General features: G+C 43.5%; 1 protein-coding gene across 1 annotated transcript in view; it reads left to right on the top strand.

The window, feature by feature from the left end:
• Positions 1-370: 370 nt before the first annotated feature.
• Positions 371-26541, top strand: part of LOC119920819 — a 189351-nt gene continuing 163180 nt past the window's right edge. Inside the window, exons 1-6 of the mRNA XM_038741042.1 lie at positions 371-384; positions 906-1076; positions 2418-2512; positions 2790-2873; positions 6798-7102; positions 10023-10097. Of these exons, the coding sequence (XP_038596970.1) occupies positions 371-384; positions 906-1076; positions 2418-2512; positions 2790-2873; positions 6798-7102; positions 10023-10097 (744 nt within the window). The remainder of the gene's footprint in view (positions 385-905; positions 1077-2417; positions 2513-2789; positions 2874-6797; positions 7103-10022; positions 10098-26541) is intronic.

The following is a 26541-nucleotide window of genomic DNA, read 5'->3' as shown; positions in this document are numbered from 1 at the left end:
ATAATAATACTGGTGATAATGCACTTGCTAAGCATTTAATATGTGCCAAACCCTGAACTAAGCTCTTGGGTTAGTTTCAAGATAACCAGGTTGGACACAGTCTCTGTCCCAAATGAGGCTTACAGTGTAAGGGGAAGGGAAAACAGGTATTTAAACTCCAGTTTACAGATGAGGAAACTAAATAAAGAGAAGTGACTTGCCTAAGGTCACCCACAAGAACCAGGGTTAGGCCCTGGGTCCCCTGATTCCTAGGCCCATGCTTTTTCCACTGGCCCACACTGCACATAATCATGCTATTTGGATAATTCAAGGTTCCCCCTCTCCCCAACCAAAAGCATGCTTGTGGATAACCCAAGTCCCCACAAAAATCATGATTTTCCCCGGGTAAGTAAGCCCTTTGAGATGCAGAATGGCCTAATGGAAAGATCATAGACCTGAGAGTCAGAGGCCCTCGGTTCTAATCCTGGCTCTGCCATTTACCTGTTGTGTGACCTTGGGAAAGTCACTTTACTTCTCTGGGCCTCAGTTCCCTCATCTGCAGAATGAGGATTCATTCATTCAGTCGTATTTATTGAGCACTTACTGTGTGCAGAGCACTGTACTAAGCACTTAGCAACACCTGTTCTCCCTCCTATATACTTTGTGAGGCCCATGTGGAACCTAATACCCTGTATTTACCCAGGGCTTAGTACAGTGCTTTCCATATAAAAAATGCTTAACAAATACCACAGTTATTATTAATGATGATTAACTCACCTCTTACCTACAGTTGTCAAGTGTGCAAAACATCGGGTAAAACAGAGACCTGGAAATTATCCAAGGAATTTGACAACATACACAGCTAATGTGGATCATTCAGACCACAAAAACATAATTATCAAGGCATTTCCGGCCTGATGGTCCAGATTGTTCCTAGGACAGGCTCTCATCTTCACTACCATGGAGAGTTATTCTTGCGATGCTTGCTCTGGGAGCCTGTCCCCAGATATCCACCTAAGCTGGCCCTCAAGGACAGGGTGTCAAAACTCATTCTGTGCATATGACGATGGTTACAGTTCTATAGTGTGCGAGTGCCGGTGAGATGGAGATAAATGGAGCTCTCAGGAATAATTTAATCTAAAGGGGGTAAAGTTTTGATTAGCAACTCCAGCTTCGTGCCTATGTCTTACGTTATTGATTGATTTGTTGGTTGCTAAAGCATCTGTCCCTATTCATTATCTGACTTAAAGATCTAAAAAGTGACTCTTTCAGCAACGGTCTGTCAGCATTCATTTATACAGTCCTGGAGGGTAATTGTGTATCCCTTGTCAGAAAAATGAAGCATACGACAATATAGCCTGGTTAGAATGATAAATAATAAATGATGTATTTTGCCATCACTCTCATGCCTATTCACAGATTTGATAGGGCCTAAAAGGAATTAAGTGTAGTCTAATGAAAATTAGGCAGGACTGTGAGCCCATTGGGAGGGATCGTCTCTGTTGCCGAACTGTACCTTTCAAGCGCTTAGTACAGTGCTCTGCATACAGTAAGTGCTCCGTAAATACGATTGAATGAATGAATGAATGAAAGAATGACTAACGAGGAATTTAGTATACTCTGTCTCTCCTGTCTAGTCCTCTTTCGTTTTATAGCATCTCAACAGAAAATCTTCCTTTGTCTTCCCCTCCTTTTCCTTCTTAGTCCTATATGTAAATTATTTTAGTGTCTGTCTCTCCCCTGCTAGACTGTAAGGAACTGAGGGCAGGGATGGAATCTGCTAACTCTGTTGCTCCCTCCCGATATCCAGTGAAGTGTTTTGCTCACAGTAGGCACTCAGTAAGTACTAGTGATTGTTTAAAATGACACCTGTTGGAGACATTGTTGAAAGTGGCCCTCTTTATAGGCATATAAAGTGTTGGCCTCCATGAATGGTTAAAAACAAAGGAACTGAATATTTAAGCAAACCACCTAGGTACATCATGCTACAAAGAATAAGATACACATTCAACAAACAGCAACAGCAGGGAGGCAAAACAAATGAATCGTAACTCAAAAAACTCAGTATGTCTTCCACACATCATAAAAATAATTTATTTGGGGAAAGGGCCAGGGCCCCAAATTAAAATTCTTTTTTGAAAGAAAAAAAATCACTGTGAGGTTGTGGTGTATGTTAGTACAACGTACCTTTAAGAGCTAGAAAGGTTCTAGCAGCAGAAGCTGCCTTAGAAATAATTTTCAGCACAACAATAAATCAATTGTTTGTTGTTACATAGAATTGGCATTGTCTGGCTTAATTATCAGAGAGGGAACAACATAGAATTGACTTGCTTTGAGTTACTGAATGATCATTTCTACTGCACACCTCAGAGAGTTTGGTGGTTTTTAAATTATAAGAGATGTTTTCATCATGAAGCTAATTTGCATCTGCACATTAGCCCCAATTTAAATCTGCCATTATTTAATTTTGCATTACATGAATATTCCCTAGAAGTTCTCCTAGGAATTAATTGTATGATTCCAGGTGTTAAAGGTAAATATAACTGAAAGTCAAACATCTTCATTTCCATATGCAAATTAATTCTACATAACTAAGAATTATAAAGATTGATGGACAATTCATGAGGCAGCCATTTTTCATGCAGCTGTGATCTGTGATTTTTTTTCGAGAACCAGAGAGAAGCACAGTAATTGGGCAAATTTGCATATACAAAACGGTACCGCTGGTATAATGTCTTAATTGTCATTTGAATTAGTAATAATTAGTTAGTATTCATAGCATTCAAACTTTCAGGTAATTAATCTTATAGATCTAAATTTCGAAACAATATTGGATTGGACAGATCCTCCAGCCTGTTTTACAGGCAAGTTTAAAGAGATCCACAGCCAATTTGGTAACAGTATATTGAGACTTAGAACAAAAGGGTATCTTTCATGTTTCATAAGGGTTGGCAGTGATAAGAATGAAAAACATTCCGTAAAGAAAAGATTATCCAGAGAATCCCTGTGATCCTTGAATAGTTGCTGTAATCAGTACTCAGGCCTTCATTTCCTCCAAGGGCTAGAGATTCATGATAAATGTGACTATACTGGCTAACACCAAGATATCACCCAATCACCCTTCCTATGCCCCCTTGGGCATGTGGCATGGGAAAACAAGCCTCCCCATTACTGCTGGTGTGCATCTCTACTGGTGGGGGCAGAGCAGGCAGAGCAGTTAGGCTGGTATGAGTGACAATTTGTCCAGTTTTATACTGAACAGTCTGGGTTTTAGCTCCTCTGTCCAGTACAGATGTAGCACTAGATGTAGCATAACAATGTATGGGCAAAGGGATGTCTGGTGGTCACCCTAATGGAGAAGCCTTTCTCCCATTACACCCCAATTCACACTCTTCATTTTTCTCAAGCTATGCTTCTCAATGTGCCTCATTTCTGATTTTGTCTCCTCTGGTCCCCTGCTCACGCCCTTCCTCCTTCCTGAAACTCCCTCCCGCTTCAAATTGTTGAAGAAAACTTCACGTTGTGTTTAAACGGGCTGTCAGAGACAAGTTTATTTTTACTAGTGCTAATAGGGAGCGGTGGTTGACAGAGTTTCCTCTACTAGTCAAGGCCAGCAACTCCACACAAGAGAGTTTCTTTGTAATAAGAATAAATAATAATGATAGCATTTATTAAGTGCTTACTATATGCAAAACACTGTTCTAAGCGTTGGAGAGATTACAAGGTGATCAGGTTGTCCCATGTGGGGCTCACAGTCTTAATCCCCATTTTACAGATGAGGTAACTGAGGCACAGAGAAGTGACTTGCCCAAAGTCACACAGCTGACAATTGGCAGAGCTGGGATTTGAACCCATGACATCTGACTCCAAAGCCCGTGCTCATTCCACTGAGCCACGCTGCTTCTCTACAGTTGGTACAGCATCTGAGCTTCACACATGATCGAAGAGCACAGTACAGGGTATATACCCTAAGACAAGCAGAAGTATATGTTTACTCAATGTAGCTGGTCAGGAGTCCTTACCTGGCTAAGGGAGGAATGACTCCATCCTGTCTCAAGATCTTGGAATGCCAAGCTCCCCGATAGAATAGACATTTGGACAGGATGTAACAAAGGAGGGGAGAATACTTGATGTGCCAGCTTTGAGTAAATGGTGGCTTGGCCAGACAAAATGGAGTCCTCCACTCCTAAGTACTCTAGTCACCATGTTACTCTCACTACTTAAGATGGTTATGGGACAGTCAAGCGGGTCTAGAGGCAAAACAGCCCCAAAGGGATTGTCTGGAGGGAAGCAACAAATGCAAGGCCCAGACCACTGTGTTTCCACAAAATCCACCACAGACCACAGCTCCCCCCATCTTCTAAGTACTCCTGAAAACCTCATTTACTCCATAAGGCTTCTTTCCCTGACCAAGTTCCACCTTCTCCAAGCATATTCTTCCAACTGCCACTCTTAGAAATAATTGTAGTATTTGTTAAGTGCTTATACTATGCAAGCGCTATCATGAGCACTGAGATAGATACAAGGTAATCAGGTCGGATGGGCCTCCCAGTCTAAGAGGGAGGGGAACAGAACTGGTATCTTATACCCATTGTACTGAAGAGGAAACTGAGGCCCAGAGAAGTTAAATGACTTGCCTAAGGTCACACAGCAGGCAAGTGGCAGAACAGCATGAGAAGCAGCAGGCCTGGGAGTCCGAGGACCCGGGTGCTAATCCCAGCTCTACCACTTAACTGCTGTGGGAACTTGGAGAAGTCACTTAACTTCTCTGTGCCCTTATCTGCAAAATGGGGATTCAACACCTGCTCTCCCTCCTACTTAGATCGTGAGTTCCATGTGTGACCTGATTATCTTGTGTCTACCCCAGTACTTAGTTCAGTGCTTAGCATATAGTATATGCTTAACAATTATTATTATTATTATTTGTAATTATCAGGGATTAGAACCCAGGTCACCTGACACTCAGTCCTGTTCACTTTCCAGTGGGCTACACTGCTTCCTTTTCATTCATTTCATAGAATTTACCTCAATCTTATCTATCTCACTGCTGCCCCCTTGCCCACATACCCTCTCTGTCCTGGAAACCTCTCCCTCTTCATATACAACTTTCCATGTTCAAAGCCTTTATTAAAATCACATCTCCTCCAAGAGGCCTTCCCCAACTAAATCCTCATCTGCCCTACTCCCTCTCCCTTCTGCATCACCTATACCCTTGAATCTGTACCCCAGTGTTCACTTGATATTCATCCCACCCTCAGCCCTGCACCGCTTATGTACCTATCTGTAATTTATTTTAATGTGTCCCCGCTTCTAGACTGTAAGCTTCTTGTGGTTAGGGCACGTGTCTGCCAACTTTGGGTCTTGTAATCTCCCTAGCGCTTAGTACTGTGTCGGGCATTTAGTAAGCACTCAATAAATACCACTGATTGATAGTGGGTAGAAAGAGCCCTTGCAAAAATGTCTGTACTTTGAGGCCAGGAATCATATCTCCCTGTTTCATCCTACATTTCTAAGCCCTTATGGCAGTGCTCAGCACACAAAAAGCAGATAACAAAACACCATCGATTGATTGATTGATTTATTGCAGTTCCCCAAGCTAAGCCTTGGGGTGAGGCTATTGCGGTTCGGGAGACCATAAATGATAAAAGCCAACATTACCCCATGCTCTTCATCTTCATCTGGAAGCAGCATGGCCTAATCAATCAATCAATCAATCAATCGTATTTATTGAGCGCTTACTGTGTGCAGAGCACTGTACTAAGCGCTTGGGAAGTACAAGTTGGCAATGTATAGAGACAGTCCCTACCCAACAGTGGGCTCACAGGGCTAGGGCCTGGGAGTCAGTAGGTCATGAGTCTAATCCCGGCTCGGCCACTTGTCGGCTGCATGACTTTGGGGAAGTCACTTCACTTCTCTGGGCCTCAGTTCTCTCATCTGTCAAATGGAGATTGAGATTGTCAGCCCCACGTGGGAGAGGGGACCGTGTCCAAGCCGATTTGCTTGTATCAACCCCGGCGCTTAGCACAGGGCCTGGCACATAGTAAGCGCTTAACAAATGCCATCATTATCAGTTTCCTGGAATTTTACCTATGGGGTATTTACTTGCACCTGGCAGGAAAGGGAAGCCATTCTCCTGGATTAATCTGGGGCCAAACTTCCACTCCTCCTAATGCCCTCCATCCTCACATCGACCAAACTAGCACACTTCACCCCTTCAAAGCCCTCCTGAAAGCCCGTCTCCTCCAGGAGGCCTTCCCAGACTGATCCCCCTCCTTTTCCTCTGCTCCTTCTCCCCTCCTCCTCGACTCCCTCCCTCCGCTCTACCCCCCTCCCCACCCCGCAGCACTTGTGTATCTATGTACGTATTTATTATTCTATTTATTTTATTAATGATGTGCATATATCAGTATTTCTGTTTATATCGCTGCTATTGATGCCTGTTTACTTGTTTTCACCCATTCAATCGTATTTATTGAGCGATTTCTGTGTGCATATATCTGTATTTCTGTTTATATCGCTGCTATTGATGCCTGTTTACTTGTTTTCACCCATTCAATCGTATTTATTGAGCGATTTCTGTGTGCAGAGCAGATGTTTGTCTCGCCCCTTCTAGACAGCGAGCCCGTTGTTGGGTAGGGATTGTCTCTGTTGCTGAACTGTTACTTTCCAAGCGCTTAGTACAGTGCTCAATAAATATGATTGAATGAATGAATGAACGTGGCTTTACTCAGCGCCCCACCTGATCCGCGTTGCCACGTGGCCCAACTGCCCCCACCTGCCACGAGATGCTCACCCGAGGCACACCACGCCCCTTCTAGCCGTCTCTCTGGCCTCCCCACGACCCCCTCCTCCTTGCTCCTCTTTCTTTCTCTCCACCCCTAGAGAGAAGCCCCCTGCCCCATCCCCGCTTGGGGAAGGAAGATGGGGGTGCCCCGAAGCCCCTCTCCCATTTGCCACCTTCTTCAGACGCCCCTCATTCTTGGGGTTTGACACAGAGGGTCGGAGACGAAAACCCCCAGCCTCTCACCTGCTTGGGACTGGAGGTGAGGTGGTCACACCGAAAAAGGACGCCTCGGACACTCAGGAAAGCAAGGCAGAGGAATGGGGAATTCCCAGGGACTTGGTAAGTTAACGGTGTTTACTGAGTGCTTATTATATGCTGAGTTATGTTAAATTGGGGTAAATGCAAAAATAACTGAGGAGGCTAACATACTTAGCAAGGGCCCTAACTATTATTGTCATTAGGCATAGTCCCAGCCCCACAATCTCGGTGGGGGTAAACCAAGATAACGTTAACAATGGAACAAGAAAAGAGTCAGTAAACTCAGAACAATGCATTTTAGAGTCCTTCTGCCTCCCTCCTGCTCTAAACTGTCCTTTTAGTAGGGTGTTTCCTCATTCAGTAAGTGTTCAATAAATACCATTACCCATTCTGCTCCTTGGGTTCCACTTTTGTTATTTATGTCAGAGTTAGGGAAGTGTTTTGACTGTGGGGTTTTAGGCTAATTTGAAGAGCTTCCCTTGCCTCAGGGATCTCTAAACTTTGCTGCTAGCAACCCTCTGGTACTTGATGAAGAATAACTTTATTTGATCGTTGAACCAAACCAGGGTGTGTTATGTCCAGAATAAGTGGGGATTGAATGATGTCCTCTTAAAATCATGGGATAGTGGTTTAATAGCTGTCCAAACACTGGTTTGACTGCAGACCTGTGTTTCAGATTTTATGAATGAAAACAAATTTGCTCCTTATTCTCTGCTCTCTTATTCTCCTACTTTCTTGATGCTGTCTAAATCAAGGACAGCAAAATATTGCCCTCCACTGTATTCAGCAAAATTAACATATGTATAATAATGATGGTATTAAGCGCTTACTATGTACAAAGCATTGTATGCCATCACTGTGTAAGGTACTGAAAATTTGGGTAAGGAACAGGCAGGATTCTTTGCATGATAGAGCGTCACCATGAACACCAAATACTGTTGGTGTGTCTCAACAGCTTTATAAATTCTTCAAGTAATGGTCCAACCCAAACAAGTGCTCACCCTCATTGTCAAGTAATAGTAATGATAATAATTGTGGTATTTGTTAAGCACTGTACTAGGGGCTGGGATGGCATAGTGGATAGAGCATAGGCCTGGGAGTCAAAGGTCTTGGGTTCTAATCCTTGCTCTGTCACTTGTCTGCTTTGTGGCCTTGGGCTAGTCACTTCACTTCTCTGTGCCTCAATTACCTCATCTGTAAAATGGGGATTGAGACTGAGTCCCAGGTGAGACAGGGACTATGTTCAACCTGACCAACTTGTGTTCATCCCAGGGTTTAGTACAGTCCCTGGCACATAGTAAGCCTTAATACCAGAATTATTATTGTTACAAGAAAATCGGGTTGGACACACTCCTTGTCCCACATGGGGCTCACAGACTTAATCCCCATTTTATAGGTAACTGAGGCACAGAAAAGTGAAGTGACTTGCCCAAGGTCACACAGCAAACAAGTGGCAGAGCTGGGATTAGAACCCAGGTCCTTCTGACCCCCAGGCTCCTTCTCTATCCACTAGCCCATGCTGCTGTGGGTATTAAAAATAGCATCAATGTAATCAGGGACAGCCCACAGGCTATACGTCAAAAGCTGTGCTCTACCCAGCTAAATGCGGTACCAGTTTGTTCCTTACTTTGGTTTTAGTGAGTGATTCCGGTATTTGCTTGTTCCTTGTTTTGGTTATAGGTAGTGGCTCTTTAGTAAGACATAATGGTTATTTGAGCATAGCAGTTGGAGTTCATAAGGTCATCGGACATCAGTGCCTTGACAGGATTAGGCAACTGCCTCCCAGCAAGACTTCGCAATTAAAAAGATTGCCTTTCTCTGGTTTGAAGGTTATATATAGCTCAATTGACTCCTGGTGCTCAGGCTTTACAGGAGGTGTGATTTGTTAGTAATTACCTTGGTTTCTTAAAAGAAAGCCAAATGTGCAGCTCCAGGGTGCAACTGAAGACTATTTAATTGATATTTCAATGCAAAAAATGTTTTTTTTCCTCCAGAAATCTATCCTTACTTCTCAGAGAAATAGTGTAGCAAAGGAGGCATTGGAGACCAAGGAGGGTGGCTTTTCTTTCCGTGGCAGCCAAGAGGAGTAGGTGGAAAATGGGGATGTCCCCACCCTCTTCAGCCAAGAACAACCTCTGTGCATTTAAGATAATCAATGGGCTTCTCTCTTTAAGCCTAATCTTGGTTTGACTTGGTTGATCTCTTGTGGTGATAGGCTATGTTCCTAAAAACCCAAGAAACCATTGTTTAAAACTTTCCTTTAAAAAGAATTTCACCATTTCTGAAGGGCCACTAACTTTTGTTTTTCTCAAGATGTATCTAGGACATTTGGAGAAATCGATCTCCTGTCATACCAATGAAGTGTATTCAGTGTGGCATCACAATGGGCTTCCCAAGAAGCGCAAAAAAGATCAAATCTGATCAGGGACCAAGAGAAGTGTGAATTGGGTCACTGTGGGCCCCCTCCATTAGAGGAGGAACTCCGATTCCTGAATCCATTCTGACAGTTTAGCCAGTAGGGCCAGAGGAGAAGTCGGATTAGAAGTGGTAGCAGCATCTGAGCACCCATGAGGTGGGATGGTGTTGGGCTGCATTAAGTGCTCGGGAAGTACGGAACACTGAAGTAACCCTCCCTCTGTACCCTCAAGGAACTTAAGTTCTAACAGGGGAGACAAACATAAAACTACCTACTAGAGTGGGCAAAACAGAATGTTGAGGAAGGTGTAAATTGTCAATCAGTGGTATTTATTGAGAACTACTTGTGTGTACCATACTAAGGGCTTGGGTGAATACAGTTCAGCAGATTTGGTAGATGTGTACCCTTCCCACAGAGCACTTTTAGTCTTAGAGGGGTAAGTTCACATATTGCCAGTCAGACATGACTAGCTAATGGTACCTTTAATGCCAGGTATCTGTTTCTGTAGCTTAATCCTTTTATTTTGGGAAGGAGCACTGACTTGACCAATTCCCCTTTCTATTCTGGCTTCTGGTGTCTTTTTAGAAACACTCAGTTGCAACATCGGGAGGAGAGGGGCAGCATTATTGCAAAAGCTCCATGTTAAAGAAAACCTGCATTGTAAGTACTCGGGGTGTCCAGGGTTGCATGCATGCATGTAAACAGTTCAGGTCCCGCATCCTGCTACGTGCAGACAAGCTTGTACCATCAGATGAATGTTTCCCAATTCCCTAACAGAATTCTAGCTAAAATGCATATTGAAAGCAGCCGTTATGGCAGCTGTGAGTGCTCAGTATTTAGCATCGCCTAGTGGGAAAGAACATAAGTCTCTGTAAGTCAGAAGACCTAGACTCCAATCCCAGCTTGGCCAACAGCATGCTCTGTCTCTTCAGGCAAGTCACTTAACCTTGCTGATTCATTGTATCCTTTCCCTATCTCACAGGTATGCTGTGAGGATAAAATATAATTAACATTAAAGTGCAAAATGAATTCAAGATGCTGCTGTTCTAGTTTAAAACAATAGTCAAACCCACATTCACTTAACTACTCACAAATTGACCACAGCTGTTCTCCCTCAATCAGTAGTATTTATTGAGCACTTACTGGGTGCAGAACGCTTTACTAGGGGATTGGAAGAGTACAATATAACACATTCCCTGACCACAACAAGCTTTACAGTTTAGAGGTGGAGACATCAATAAAAAACAATTACAGATATGTACATAAGGGCTGTGGGTGGGAGGGATGAATCAAGGGAGCAAATCAGGGGGACACAAAAGGGAGTGGGAGAAGAGGAAAGGAGGGCTTAGGAAAGGCCACTTGGAGGAGATGGGTTTTCAGTAGGGCTTTGAAGGTGGGGAGACTAATTGTCATTCATTCATTCAATTGTATTTATTGAACACTTACTATATGCAGAACACTGTACTAAGCGCTTGGGAGAATATAATAGACAATAAACAGTCACATTCCCTGCCCACAACGAACTTACAGTCTAGGGGTTGGGGGAGAGTGTCAGATATGAAGAAGGAGGGCATTCCAGGCCAGAGGCAGGATATGGGTTAGAGGCTGGTGATGAGATCAAGGTTACAGTGGCGTTAGAAGACTGAAGTTTGCAGGCTGCGTTGTAGTTGGAGAGTAGTGAGGTGAGGTCCAGGGGGCAAGGTGATTGAATTATTTAAGCCCGGTGTAAGGAGTTTGATTCAGAAGTGGATGGGCAACCACGGTAGGTTCTTGAGGAGTGGGGAAACATGGGCTGAACATTTTTGAAGAAATATGATCCGGGCAGCAGAGTGAAGTTTGGACTGCAGAAGGGAGAGACAGGAGCAAGGAGGTCATTCATTCATTCAATTGTATTTATTGAGCCCTTACTGTGTGCAAAGGTCAGCAAGGAGACTGTTACAGTAGTCAAGGTAGGACAGGCTATGTCCCTATTCAGTTCCGTAGTAATTTCACTCTTTAAAATGACTTTTTTTTTCCTGTTTGGGAGCCTAATTTCTTTCAGACTGATTTCTTACATGCTGTGAGCCTGTGGTTGCTGGGATGATTAAGTTGCTTCTTGTCACTGTGGTATTGCAGCATGTGGAAAAGAGTTGATTGAGTAAGCTTCTGAACTGCGTCAACTCTTGAGAGGCAGAGCCTTGGACCTTTGGAAATTCATTCCAAATGGAGGCTTGACTGCCTCCCCTCCCCACCCCCAGTCAGCTTTCTGGACACACTGATCACATCCACCTGTTATTTCTAGATTTTGCCAAGAGCAGCCAATTGTAGGTTACAGTGCTACAGCTGGACATGCAAATGGAGGGCCTAGAGATCTATAGTAGCATGCAAACATGTATAGGACTAAAATATAGTTTATATATACTTAATGACTGGTGCTAACCTTCTCACTGTGCCTCATTCTTGCCTGTCCCACCGTCGACCCCTGGCCCACATCCTACGTCTGGCCTGGAATGCCCTCCCTCCTCAAATCCGCCAATCACATTTCCCCCTTCAAAGCCCTACTGAAGACTCATCTCCTCCAAGAGGCCTTCCCAGACTAAGCCCCCCTTTTCCTCAGCTCCCCCTCCCCAACGGGTTGCCCCAACTCACTCCCTTTGCTTTACCTCCCCCAGCATAGATGTGTATATATGTAAATATCTATAATTCTGTTTATATTAATGCCTGTTTACTTGTTTTGGTGTATAGGTCTATAATTATATTTATATTGATGCCTGTTTACTTTGATGTCTGAATCCTCCTTCTAGACTGTAAGCCTGGTGTCGGCAGGGATTGTGTCTCTCTATTGCTGAATTGTACTTTCCAAACACTTAGTACAATATTCTGCACACAGTAAGTGCTCAGTAAATAGGATTGAATGAATGACAGGACTCTTATCCTTGTCTCATGCAACTGGGATTTTACTGTAAAAGGAGTAGCAGGTTTTTCCATTCAGGGAATCAGAAAACCAGAGACTTGAAAATCAATGAATCATTCTTACTTATTGATCACTTACTGTGTGGAAAGCATTGTACTAAAAGTGCTTAAATTACATTCAAAGTAGTCAATCAAATTTGAGCACTTACTGTGTGCAGGGTACTGTACTAAGCACTGGTGAGTACAACAAGCACATTCCCTGCCCATAACGAGCTTACAGCCTAGCGGGGCCTTTCCTAATTCACTTTTTAAATTCATTCATTCAATCATATTTATTGAGTGCTTACTGTGTGCAGAGCACTGTACTAAGCACTTGGGGAGTACAAGATGGCAACATATAGAGACAGTCCCTACCCAACAACGGGCTTACAGTCTAGAATGGGGAGACAGACAACAAAACATGTGGACAGGTGATCTTATGCGCCTCATTACTTCTGTACCAAGTACACCCATTCCTGGCTCATTTGTTTACATATGCCATTATTAAATACATATTAATGGACAACTCCAATTTTCTCTTATCTATATATTATTTTGTGTCTCTCTCCCCCTTTTGCCTGTAAACTCTTTGAGGGAGGCAGTCAATCAATGGTATTTGTCAAGCACTTTGTGCAGAGCACTGTACTAAGAGTTGGTAGCCACATTCCCTGCCCACAACAAGCTCATATCGTCTCTTTTGTACTCTTCCAAGTGCTTACTTAATCCAGTGCTATGTACACATAGTAAGCACTCAGTAAATAGTATTGGATTAATTGGGTGTTGCACACTATACTATACTCCTGTTATACTTTATTACTGTCACACCAAAGGTTGTACCAAGGTAGTTTTTCTTGTTTCTTCCTGCACCCATGCAAGTGTGAGTTCACATCCAGTTAGGCCCGGGATTCATTATTCTAACCGATTCCACTCTCCATTTAAAACACTCACCATCCAGTTACCAGCATCTGAAAAAATGAGTTAAACATCCAGGAGCAGCGAACCATCCATCTGCCACTGTGACAGAACCAAAAAAAGGACAGATATTGATATTTAAAGTAATCCATTCTATCAGTAAGGAATTAACTCCCTTTGTTTTAGAGCATTTTTATACATTGATCTCTGTACCTCTCTTCAGTTTCACTCCCAGATCCTGACTCTGTGCTGCAGGTTGTTTAATCAGTCACATTAATTCAGCGTATGATGGCAAAATGCTTAGTAATGATGTCGAACTGGGCCATTTCAAGGAAACCTTGTTGTTTAATTAGGAGATAATGGATGACAATGTGGAGAGTATAGGGTTATAAAAGGCCCTTGCATGTCAATGTGCTTATGCTCAGCTCAGTACAATGACTTTTTAAACTGACTATTCAAATAAATTGTTACGGTACATGGATTTAAAAGGAATCATTATTCACAACTAATTTTATTTTAACACTTAGCAGCAGCCAGTGGCAATTAAAGGTGCAGAAGTGAAACAGATGATGAGTAAAAAAAGTGATGGCTAGGGAGAAATAAATGCCGCTGCCATTCGCGGGTGGGGAGGGGAGGGTCCTTTTCCCTAAAATGAATACCGTATTTACTAGCATAGCAGTCCTCAACAACCAATGACTGTACCACCATCTTGAACAGTTCTATAATTTTGTTGGGTTAATCATGCAGTCTTGTAAATATTAATAGCAATTGATAATAATAACAATTGTAGTACTTGTTAAATGCTGAGTGCCAAGAACTGTAATAAGTTCTGGGGTAGATACAAGAAAATTGATGTGTAGTCCTTGTTCCACATGGGTTTCACATCTGAGGAAGGGGAACAGGTAACCCCCATTTTACAGATGAAGAAACTGAGGCACAGAAGTCAAGAGACTTATCCAAGGTCAGACAGCAGGCAAGTGGCAGAGCTAGGATTGACATCCAGGTCCTCAGACTTCTAGGGCCATGCTCTTTTCACCAAGACACATTTCTTCTCTAGAGCAGATAACCATTGGAGCAGATCATACAAAATAGGTAGCACAAACTAGGGGACCGGTTAACTTGGGATCTTGGCCAGGCAGCAGTGGTCGCTGATTCTGTTACCTGGCTAAGTGACAAGGGGAAGAGTGGGAGGCTGAAGGGGAGGTGCCTGGAGAGAAGTACTGTTGTGGACTTTGGGTTCCCCAGAGTGGGAGAAAGTAAGGAGGAATCACTCAACCCAGAAGTGGTATTTGAGTGCTTACTGTGGGCAGAGCACTGTACTAGTAGCAGGAGCAATACCAACAAAATAGGTCAGGATTCACCCAAAATCCAAAGCTGTTTGTACATTAACACTTTTTCCAGCCTGCCTCTCCTTTCCAGGGGAAATAAAAATGTGGCAGCAGAAATTATTTCTCTCTGTGGGTGATTAAGTTAGTGGCCATTTACAAGACTGATATATGGTAGGTTTTGGGGGCCAAAAACATTTGCCCTAAAAGGCACAATGATAGCACATTCAGGAAAAGAGGAGATAAAAACTTTTCTAGAGAAGGCAAGTGAGGTATGTTGAAATCAATAGACAAACGTACTTAAAGTCAAACCAGAAACTACATGTGAATCTGACTCATAAGGGAATTATACTTTCTCACCAGTGTCTATGTTTCTCTAAATTAGTGGTGGTGTTTTAAATTGTGGTTTTCCTGGGGCCCATAAGAGTATCTACAACTAGGCCCCATGTTGCCAGCTGGTGTTTCTTCCCATTCTTCAAGTCAACTCTCATGCAAGAGGATGTTTTATTTTCTCTGTGTGTGTTTGCTGGGCATGCCACTGTCATTATTGCTTCTCTTCACTGCCATTATCCATTAGTCCTGTCAGGCTCATTTCAGTGGGAGACCTGTCACCCGGCCCTTCTAAATTGCCGTCGCCTTTGTCTCATTTTCCTCAGATACTATTAATTTTTTTCCTCCCCATGTCATTTTTCTCAAAAATCACTGATGTCCAAGACATTTCCTTCCTACCTGTCTGCCATCTGTCCAGGAGTGGGGCTTTGCCAATCGTGAGTCTCCTCCCCCCGCCCCCCCCATTTTTTGTATTGCCCAGTGACAAGCCCATTTTCTGGTTGTATTATGAAGTCTGGGGGTTCAGTTCATAAGTCCGAGCTGGGCTTCAGCAGCGAGAAAGTAAAACAATAGAGACCCTTTTCCTTGGGTAAATGGGCGAGGCTGCTCTTTCATTGCATTAATTCATATGATCTCAACCTGATCTTTGGTCCCTTTTGAAAAAAAATGAGATCTTAAAAAACTTGTTTGATGTTTTCCTTAGAGGAGACACCTACTTTTATTCTGATGGAGAATTCCTCTAGTTGGTATATTACTAATCTGAGTGGTCTTTTGTCTGAGAATCACAAAACATTTTTAGTTATGATTTAATCCTCTAGGAAACCTTCCCAGTTTAACCTAACCTGACTTTGTTTATGCTTAGCCCTAATGTGCATATGAGATTCGTTTTTATGCTAGTGTTGCTTGCATTCCTATAGGTTTTCCACATTATACACTGTAAAGTCTTTGAGGGCAGTGATCATTTATACCAACTCTGTTGTACTCTTCCCCCACAATAATAAAAATTGTGATGCTTACTGTGGGCCAAGCACTGTACCAAGTGCTGAGGTAGGTTCAAGATAATGAGGTCCCACATGTGGTTCACAGTCTAAGTAGGAGGGAGAAGAGGTTTAAATCCCCATTTTGCAGATGAGGGAGCTGAGGCACGTGAATTGCCTGAGGTCACACAGCAGACAAGTGGTGGAGCTGGAATTAGAACTCAGGTGCTCTGACTACCAAGCCTGTGTTCTTTCTTCTAGGCCATGCTGCTTCTCTGTGCGCTGCAATAAATAGTGTTGATTGATATCATTTTGACTTCTTCATGATAATTTAATATAGGTCTTAGTCTTGATCTGGTATCATTAGACTGCAAGCTCCTCAAGGGCAGGAACCGTGTCAATCAAGATCATTTATGGAATGCTTACTTTGTGCAGAGTGCTGTACTAAGTGCTTGGGAGAGTAAAATAAAGTAGATATGATCCCTGCCCTTAACCTTCCTATGGAGAGTCTACAGGACCTAGTTCTAGGCTCTGCGCAATAAATATTTGACTGGTGCTTCCCTGTTTTTTAAAACATTTTAGAGACATTTAAGCGCTATGTGCCAGGCGCTCTACTAAGCACTGTGGTACATACAAGATAATCCGGTAGAACGCAATCCATATCCCGCATGGGACTCACTATCTTAATCTGTATTTTACAGATGAGGTAACTGAGGTACAGAGAAGTTGAGTTACTTGCCTAAGGTCACACAGCAGACCAGCAACAGAGCTGGAGTTAGAACTCAGGATCTCGGACTCCCAGGCTTGGGCTCTTTCAACGGGGCCATCCTCCTTGTGAGTTTTTCAAATACGTGTTGAATACATTTTCTGATTTTTGTATCTACCCCAGTGCTCTGTACAGTGCTTGGTATATAGTAAGCACTTAACAAATCCCACAATTATTAAGATGTGTCTAAACACAGGTGGGATGAAGTGGATGCATTAAGCACCTTTTTCATCTGCCTTACATGCTTTCAGATTTCACTGGTAAGTTGTTATGGGCAGGGAACATGTCTACTAATTTTGTTGTATTGCACTCTCCCAACCGCTTAGTCCAGTATTCTGCACATAGTAAATGCTCAATAAATACCATTCATTCATTCAATCATATTTATTGAGCACTTACTGTGTGCAGAGCACTGTACTAAGCGCTTGGGAAGTACAGGTTGGCAACATATAGAAACGGTCCCTACCCAACAACGGGCTCACTCTACCATTGATTGGTTAGTTGATTGGGACTCCCAACTTTCTTGTGAGGATGTGGTGATTGGGAGGTACCTGTGGAGTTGACTCTGTTCCAGGGAGGGGCTGGGGAGGTGGGGGACAGGTCTCAGAATAAGGTCCGTAGACTCACCGCAGAGCAGAAGTCTGCTAGCCTGAAGTTGGCTGTGGGTCAGGGCTCATTTGGTGGGGTCACTCAGAGCTGGGGTGACATCCTGGACCCCACCCTGCCCTGGGACTGGGACCTGGCAGGGTCTTTAGGGTGAGGGAAGCGAGGTGTCTTTCCCTAGGACAGCTGTTCCCTGACCACCCTCTGGCCATGAAATTTCAGATGGAAGAACCTTCTGGACTGTGAGCCTGCTGTTGGGTAGGGACCGTCTCTATATGTTGCCAACTTGTACTTCTGAAGCGCTTAGTACAGTGCTCTGCACACAGTAAGTGCTCAATAAATACGATTGAATGAATGAATGAGAAGCAGTGTGGCCTAGTGGAAAGAGCGTGGGCCAGGAAACCGAAAGGGCGATTCGGCCCTTATTGTTTTAGCAGTGCCCCGTTCCAGAACATTTGTTCCTTCTTCCACCCAAGATGGCCAGAACAGGCCACCCTATGCCTCCTTTGGTAGCCTGTTCCTTCATGTCCCAGTCCTCAGGAAAGTCTGCCCTAGGTCTAACCGGAATTCCTCCTGCTGCCCTTAAATCCATTCATTCATTTTAGCTTCCTTAAAATTAATTTCAAATGTGTATCACCCATGTAAAGAGTCGTTTTAGAGTGTTTCCAACCAGAGCACCTTCTCTGAAGGTGATTGTGATTGAGAGAGCAAGAAGGGAAGATGAGGGGAAAAATCCCTTATAGTAAAATTGCACCCCTTGTCCTGCTGTTGACGGGGGTCCCCAAGATGAGGCTTGGTACCAGGAAATTGCCCTTGTGGGATTTGAAAACTTTGGAAGATTTGGCTTTAAAAAGACCCAGAGGAATGTCAGCTTGGAAAGACCCCTGAGGTCACCCTTACTGCATCCTTCTGGACAGATCTGTGGCTTTCTGTTCCTTAAAAACGTTCTACCGAAAAAGGTCTTGAAACCAGTCACTCCCAGATTGGAGGCTGTTTTTTGCAACTAAAATTGGAAGGTAGAATAAAATTGCTGAATACCTCCAGTTGAAGAGATGGAAGTAAGTGCTCAGTGAAGACCACTGATTGATTGGAAGCTGGATTGCTTTGGACCTCTGTTTGGAGGTAGCCAGGAAAAAGCTGCTCTTTTAAAAACTCTCCCCTTCTGCTTAGCTTTTCTGTAGTTAGGTGTGTGTTCTCTTGCTCTCCTCTGTTGATGTATAATAAGCAGCTACTGGGTGTGTGGCATCTTCCTCATTAGCTATAGCTTAGTTCCTGTCTATTCAGGGAGGAACGGGAAAAGAAAACCCCTACTTCCCATTCTTATGGAGGCAGTGTAACCTGATATAAACAAGGCTGGAAACCAGAGCCCTGGATTCTAACCCTAACTCTGCTACATACTAGCCCTATGACCTTGGTCGGAGCTTCATGTTTGAAAACCAGGACCTTGGGATATTCTCTGAAGCTCATGTGCCTCCCCCCTTACCCCTCACGGTCCGAGAGAGCTGAACAAGAAATAATGATAATTATGGTATTTGTTAAATGCTTACTATAATGCTAAGCCCTGAGGTAGGTAGAATGCAATCAGATCAGAGACAGTTCTTGTCCTGTAGAGGACTCCCAATTTAAGGAGAGGGAGAATGGGGATTTAATTCCTTTTCACTGATGAGGAAACTGAGGCACAGAGGAGGTAGTAACTTGCCCTTAGTCACTCAGACCAGTGACGGAGCAAGATTAGAATCCAGGTCTCCTGACCTCATGTCCCCTGTTTGTTCCACTAGGCCACCTTGCTTTATGGGGTCAGAGTCTGGTGTCTTCCGGCAGAGGCCGTTGTGTCCCAGATCCAGGTTACGGGCAGGAATGTTCAGGGTGTCTTAACAGCTTATAGTGTTTATGCCCCAGAGATTGATACAGTCGATTGGCACTTGGCAAGTGCTTAACAAATGCCACAGTTGTTGTTTTAATGAGAGGATAATTGGGGATAATCAATCAGTGGTATTGATTGAGCAGTTACTGTTTGCAGACTGCTGTACTAAGATGCTTGGGATGGTGCACTGCAACAGAGTTGGTATATAGGTTCCCCACCCACAATGAGCTGATCACTTAGGTTCAATGCTCTCCTTTCTGCCCCAACGTGCATTTTTCATGATGTGTAGCTCAAACTGTATTAGGAAATAAGAGACCAAGCCCCTGATGGGGCCAGCCCGTGTGGCTACAGCAAACCACGGTGGCAGAGGGAATGGTCTATGTGCATGCCTTTGATGTCCAAATGGCTCAGTGCCACAGCACCAGTTGTGCGCAATGTAAGATTTGGTCATGTGTTAACGTGACCAGAACAGTAGGGTTGTCTAGCAGGAATAACCATCTTGGGGCAACGCTTGTGGTGAAATCTTGTTTCCAAAGAGCACCTGTGTGCCCATGGCAAGAGACCCCCAACGAGGACTGGGATCATGTCTACCATCTCTGATGTTCTGTCCCAAGTGCTGAGTACAGTGCTCTGCATGCAGTATGTGCTCAATAAATGTTGTTGATTTTGCTATCTGGGTGGCCACAATACTGGCCAACTCTTTTTCCACACTTGCTTTCTCCAATCCACCCAGGCTGCTGCAGCCCCCACCCTCTGCCTTCCCTTTAGACCCCACAGACTGGGGAGGAGGGAGAAGATTTCCATTGACTCCATGGCTCACCCTGGACTCAGGGAAAGATCCAGGAGGTGAGTGCCAGGTTGGGTGGCAGAGGCCTATGGGCACCTTAGCATGATCTGATGGAAAGAACTTGGGCCCTGGAGTCAGGACACCTGGGTTCTAATTCTGTCTCCATTACTTGCCTGCTGTGTGATCTTGGGCAAGTCACTTGACTGCTCTGTGCCTCCATTGCCTCATCTGTAAAATGGAGATTCAATACATGTTCTTCCTCCCCTTTATATTATGAGCCCTGGGTGGAGTTGAATGTGTCTGATCTGCTGACACGGCACATAGTAAGTGCTTAACAAATACCACAACTGGGATTTCAATTGGAATTTTTAGGGTGGTATTGAATCTGCTAGGAACACAGTGAGGGATATTTGGGGAGAGAAAAATTATGAATGAAAAGGAGATAAAACAGTCTAATTTCCATTCTCATGGAGGAATATTTTATGCAATTTAATTTTACTTTATTTCCATTCTCCACTCGAAATTATAAACTCCTCACCCAGTTAGCATATTTGAAGCTAAATTAACTTATTCCAGGCCATTGCCTAATCAGTTCAATTAGGAAAATAGTGTTTTAACAGTTATTCTCTTTTGTCAATTTTCCCTTCTAGTAACACAGCTTTTCTTTGCTGATATATTGTGAGGCTGAGGGTGGAATATAATTACATAAAAGGAACTCCACAGATATGCAAAGGGCAAAACAGAAGAGCAAGCTGGGACTGTGGTGATTTTTCAGCTTTAACCTCTTGATCACTGTATTAATTTGCATCGACCAAGGCTGGGAAGCCCAGTTAAATGTAGGTTTGGGAAAGAACAAGTGCTTACTACAGTGCTCTGTACACAGTAAGTGCTCAAATACCATTGACTATCAAATTCCCTCTTCCCCTTTGCCTCTTTCCTCACCTTCACCCACCCAGCCTCTGTTAGGGGGCTTCATTTCTAATAACTATAATGAATAATTGCATTTGCCAAATGCCTCTTACTATGTGCTGTACACTATACTGAGCCATGGGGAGGGAGAGAGGATAACTAGGTTCGACACAATCCTTGGCTCTCATGGGGCTCACAGTCTAAGTAGGAGGGAGAACAGCTATTTAATCCCCATTTTACAAGGGAGGAAACTGAAGTCCTCTGACTTGCCTAGCAGGCGAGTGGTAGAGCTGGAATTAGAATCCAGGTTCTTCAAGCCCCTGGTCTGTGCTCTTTCCACTAGGCCATACTGCTTCAGTGGGATATTCTTCACAAAGATATTACACATGTTCAAGACTAGGATAACCACACTCTCCCTCCTCCCTCTGTCCCTCTTCTCACCCCCCTCCTCCTTTGCCCCCAAGAAAGGGAAATGAGGGTTTCTTGGAGGCAAATAGGAGGTAGGGGGAGTTTTCCTCAGGTTTCACTTCAGGTGGTATCTCCCAGCATCTTGGCTGCAGAGAGTTTGTTATTGTAGGGGGTGGGACATGGAAACAGAGGATGGCAGCTAAGAAATATGTTGAGAGTGTAAGCTCATTATGGGCAGGGAACGTGACCGTTAATTCTGTTGCATTGTATCAATCAATCAATCGTATTTATTGAGCACTTACTGTGTGCAGAGCACTGTACTAAGCGCTTGGGAAGTACAAGTTGGCAACATATAGAGACGGTCCCTACCCAGTAGTGGGCTCACAGTCTCCCAAGTGCTTAGAACAGTTCTCTGCATATAGTAAGTGCTCAATAAATACCATTTTTTGATTGTTTAGAGAAAGGGAGACAGACTCAGGATTTTTGAGCTGCCACTAAAGTCCTGGCTTCTCCCAACTCCCAGCCCTGGTACCACTGCAACCAAACTCCATTTGGCCATAGATGGGAGCTGAAAGAACCCCAGGACCCATGTGTTTTCTTTGTTTCCTTATGTTTTGTTCCTTGGTGAAGGTGTTTTTAGATCTAACCCTGGCAGTAGGGCTCAGTGGGGACTACATACTCCTCCTCAGTTGTTCTCCTTTTGCTCCCCCACCCCCAAGGAAGCCATTCTTACTCCAGGGAGAGAGAGTCCACCGGCTCAAAGCCATGAAAGATTTAGTGCCCAAACCAAAGCGCTCTTTGGAGCAGGAGGATGGGAGACAACTGGGAGAACCAGACATGAGCTGGGAATTCCCCCAGTGGCAGAACATTGCTTGGAAAACTGCTTCATCTTCACTCACTACAAGGCATCCCATAGTCTCTGCCTATCAGATTCCTCTAGGTTAGCTCTGATGTGAGGCCACCCAGGAAAGGAGCAGGTTGTGGGACAGGAATGGAGGCAGGGGAAGGCAGTGAGACCTTCTGTCAGTCAGGGTGACATGCTGAAGCCTGGGTTTGGAGACGAGCTTAGCCAGGATCACCTCCATAACCAATTATTGTGTCTCCTTGTGGTGGTTTCAGCTTGCAACTGAGCATCAGGATTGCCCTGAATGGAATCAGTCAATGGTATTTATTGAGCACTTACTTTGTGCCAAGCACTGAACTGGGCTCTTGGAGTAGTACAACCCAGTAGAGTTGGTAGACACGATCCCTGCGCACAAACAGTCTAGATGTGGGAAACAGACAGTGTGGTGAGGCTTGAGATGGGGTGACTGTCAAGAGCTTAAATGGTCCAGATCCAAATTAATAGATGACAGAGAAGGGTGAATATGGGAGAAAAGTGCCTAGTCAGGAAGGCCTCAAGCGACTGGACTAAATCTGCAATTCTTATTGAAATAAGTTAAGGACGACCAAACTGGCTCTTGTAAACACCTTCAATGCACTGTTGTTTAATTTGTTTTCCTTCCAAGAAAAAGCTGGAAATGAAACTTCTTACTGTAAACTACCACCTGCCTCAGAAGCAGCCCTGGTTTTCAACTACTTTCCCACAAAAGGTTTAAATCTTATCACTGCAGTGATTGTTCCTAAAAATGTGATGTAATTATTTCATGTCTGTGGGAATGCCACAGTTCTGATTCTGCTTCTTAGCTCCTTTCCTTAGGGTGGGTCAGTAGCATGGTCCCCAATGGAAATGTGGTGATTTGATTTTGACATCCTTCCACCTCTGCCCTTGGCACTCATTACTGTCATTTCTCTCTGGAATGAAAATATCTTGGAGCCAGGTGGTTCAAATTTGGAAATTTTCAGGGTCAATAAAATAACCATTAAGACTCCTCTACAGAACTCCATTAAGTGAGAATGAACGTAGAGACCCCTGATTGAATGGAAACCCTGGGTGATTTTGCAAATTCTCTCATACCCACCAACCCCTCAAAAACAAAAATTGAGAGGGAATTTATAACCTTACTTGGTGTCACAAAGCATATATCATTGGCTGCCTTCTGTGTTGCAAAACACTACCTTAATCATGCACCATAAGGCATAAAAACACAGTAGAGTTGGCACATGGGTTAATTGATGGTTTCATTCAGGGGGTCTTTTTGGATTACTTTGCCATATTGAGCCATAAAACAATATTACAACCCTACCAGGCCCTGATGACAAGCCACAGAAATTGAAGGGAATGAAAAATTTTGGGTGACACACCATCATTGTTTGGGAAACCCAGCAAAAAGCTCTAAAACCAACTAAGGGTCTATGAACAGAGCCTTTCAAGACCAGCTGGATTCTGTCTGCCCCAGCTATGCAGTGTTCATTGTCTCCTTAGAATTTAGACAGGCACCCACTGAAGAAAACACACATGCTCAATCTATTCATGTGGCTAAAATGAAACGAAATGCTGGTTGTTTTGAATCCTCTCCTCCGGCAGTAATTTCCTGTGTCTGTTTTCAAACGTATCGAGTGTCATTTAAGCCGAGAGACCTGGAGAGGAAAGAAGGTCCTTGTTTTCTTAAAGTTGTCTCTCTAGCTCCCTCTCACCAGGAATGTAACCTCGTGTGGGTTAAACTAGAGTTTTCTTTGCACAGGACTGGGTGTCAGAAGACCCAGATTCTAGTCCTGACTTCACCACTTGCCTGCTGTGACCTTGGACAAGTAACTTTTAACTTCTCAGTGCCTGTTTCCTTATCTGTAAGATGGGGATAAAATGCCCATTCTCACTCACTCATATTGTGAGCCCCGTGTGGGACAGGGACTATGTCTGATCAGATTATCTTGTACCTACCCCAGTGCGTGTACAGAGTAAAATGCTTAATATCATCATTATTATTATGACTGTTAGGGGCCAGGACCTCAGAAAGGAGTAACTTGCCCAATATCAGGAATGGGGACTTGAAGCTGGCATTTGAGCCCAGACCCTCTCAGTGCTAATAGCTTCCTTTGCTGGGTACTTTCGATTTCAAACATGACATTGAGCAGTTTTCCAAGGTGAGGGGGGCTTTTCTGTGGTTAAACTTGCAGTTTTGGAGCCCCACAGACAAAACTGGACTCACTTGTTCTCAAAGATGTTCAGTATATTCATTCTCTCTCTCTCTCTCTCTCTCTCTCTCTCTCTCTCTCTCTCTCTCTCTCTCCCCCTCTCTCCGTCCCTCCCCTCCCCTCCCCCCCAGGATATAACTTGGTGGAAAAAAAAACAGACCTTGTAGAAGGGTGGGTGCCCCATGCAGAACATGAAGGACCCAGGAAGCTTCTAATGCTAGCTACAAAAATCAGCAGACAGATGAGAGAGAAAGATGGAGATTCTGCTGAGGATCCCCAGTAAAAGCTGGATTAAATGCTGGACAAAGCAGCTTGACAAAGAGGAACCTTATTGTTGCATGACCTGTGGTTTTTCTTTCCTTCCCTTTCCTTCCTTTTTCCTTTCCTTTCCTTTCCTTTCCTTTCCTTTCCTTTTCTTTTTCCCCTTCCTTCCTTCCCTTCCTTCCCTTCCTTCCCTTCCTTCCCTTCCTTCCCTTCCTTCCCTTCCTTCCCTTCCTTCCCTTCCTTCCCTTCCTTCCCTTCCTTTCTTTCTTTCTTTCTTTCTTTCCTTCCTTCCTTCCTTCCTTTCTTCCTTTCTTTCTTTCTTTTTCTTTCTTTCTTTCTTTCTTTCTTTCTTTCTTTCTTCCTTTCCTTTCCTTTCCTTTCCTTTCCTTTCCTTTCCTTTCCTTTCCTTTCCTTTCCTTTCCTTTCCTTTCCTTTCCTTTCCTTTCCTTTCCTTTCCTTTCCTTTCCTTTCCTTTCCTTTCTTTCCTTTCTTTCTTTCCTTTCCTTTCCTTTCCTTTCTTTCTTCCCTTTCTTTCTTCCCTTTCTTTCTTCCCTTTCTTTCTTCCCTTTCTTTCCTTTCTTTCTTTTCTTTCCTTTTCTTTCTTTTCTTTCTTTCATTTTCTCTCTCTCTCACATGTTTCTGTAAATCTATTGCACTCATACACAGGAGCAAGTCAGAATAAAATGATAAAGTATTAAGATATTAAGGCTAAGGAGATATTTAACTCAGTAGTAGATTTTATCTGAGCCTAATGTACAATGATTTCATGAAGTTAGTGTCCTAGCCAGAGCAAGCCAGTTAACCAGTGACTGTCTAAGGAACAAGTCTTTTCCTGGTGTTGGTTACTGTTTTTACTGGTTAGGTTTGCTCATAATTTACAAGTCTTTTCCATTTTGGCGGGGATCAGATTAGTCAAATATTTATTGGTGTATCTCTGCTTTTTTCTTTTAGCACTCAAACCTGAGTGGTTATTTCCAGAGTCTGGTTCAGGCACCAGACACTTAGGTACCTATTCATTCTAAAAGGAACTTAAACCCAAGCTTTAGAATTTTAAAAGCAAGGTACATCCAACTTTTTAGCCTCATTTTATATTGAGATCTCTAAAAGTAATGAATGAATGTCTTCGATTTAAAAAGACAAAATTCTAGATTGCAAAGTATTTACTTTCTATGCAGAGCACTGAAAGGCAAATATTCTATCACTAAGCCCCCCCCCATCAACAGGTGAAATTAAGTAGAAACTAAAAGAGAAAGTTATGTATTCAATTTTGCTGTCCCAGCTTAGTGAAAGAGAAGTCAACTGATGTCAATGAGATAAAAGTGTATTAAACTTGAAAATAGAACTTTGCCCATCTAAGCCAGGACAAAAGCCGGTCCAGAAATCTGTGAACTCAGTGAATCTGAGTTACTTATTTTGAGGACTAATGCACTCCCCCATTCCCTTTTGCCCAGTAAGAGGGCTGTCTGAGGAGATCTGGGGCGTCTTCTGGGGTCAGTGCAGTGGCTATGTCTATAGCTGAACTATCTGCATATGCTAGGTAACTTTTTTTTCCCCTAGAATTTGAATACTATTTTTTTCCACTGCATTTGTGGTCCAGCTCAAGAAAACTTGGACCTGTCTCATATTTGCCCTCTTTTCTTCTTTGTGCCTGATAGGCCAAAAAGGAATTAATTCCCACAATCTGTTACTCATAAGACATTTTCAGCAGAGGCAAAGCCTGAGTTAAAGATAACACATTCCGACATAAGATATAAGCTGCATTCCCTCATGATAAATGATGTTTTTCCAGGTTCTTTGTATGGCCTTGAAACACAGACTCTAAAGCAGAGGCTGTGAGAGAGACTGTGTGGTCTGTTGATATAATTCCCTAACTCTTCCTCTTTGTAATAACATTTCACTTTTTACATCCTTGCTTGCTCTCCTGGTTTGCCCCTATGGCCTATTTCCTTGCTG

Source organism: Tachyglossus aculeatus (genome assembly GCF_015852505.1).
Source record: "Tachyglossus aculeatus isolate mTacAcu1 chromosome 12 unlocalized genomic scaffold, mTacAcu1.pri SUPER_6_unloc_1, whole genome shotgun sequence".
In the NCBI taxonomy this organism is placed as follows: domain Eukaryota; kingdom Metazoa; phylum Chordata; class Mammalia; order Monotremata; family Tachyglossidae; genus Tachyglossus; species Tachyglossus aculeatus.
Note: the sequence above shows the minus strand (reverse complement) of the source record. Positions and strands in the feature narration are given on the sequence as shown.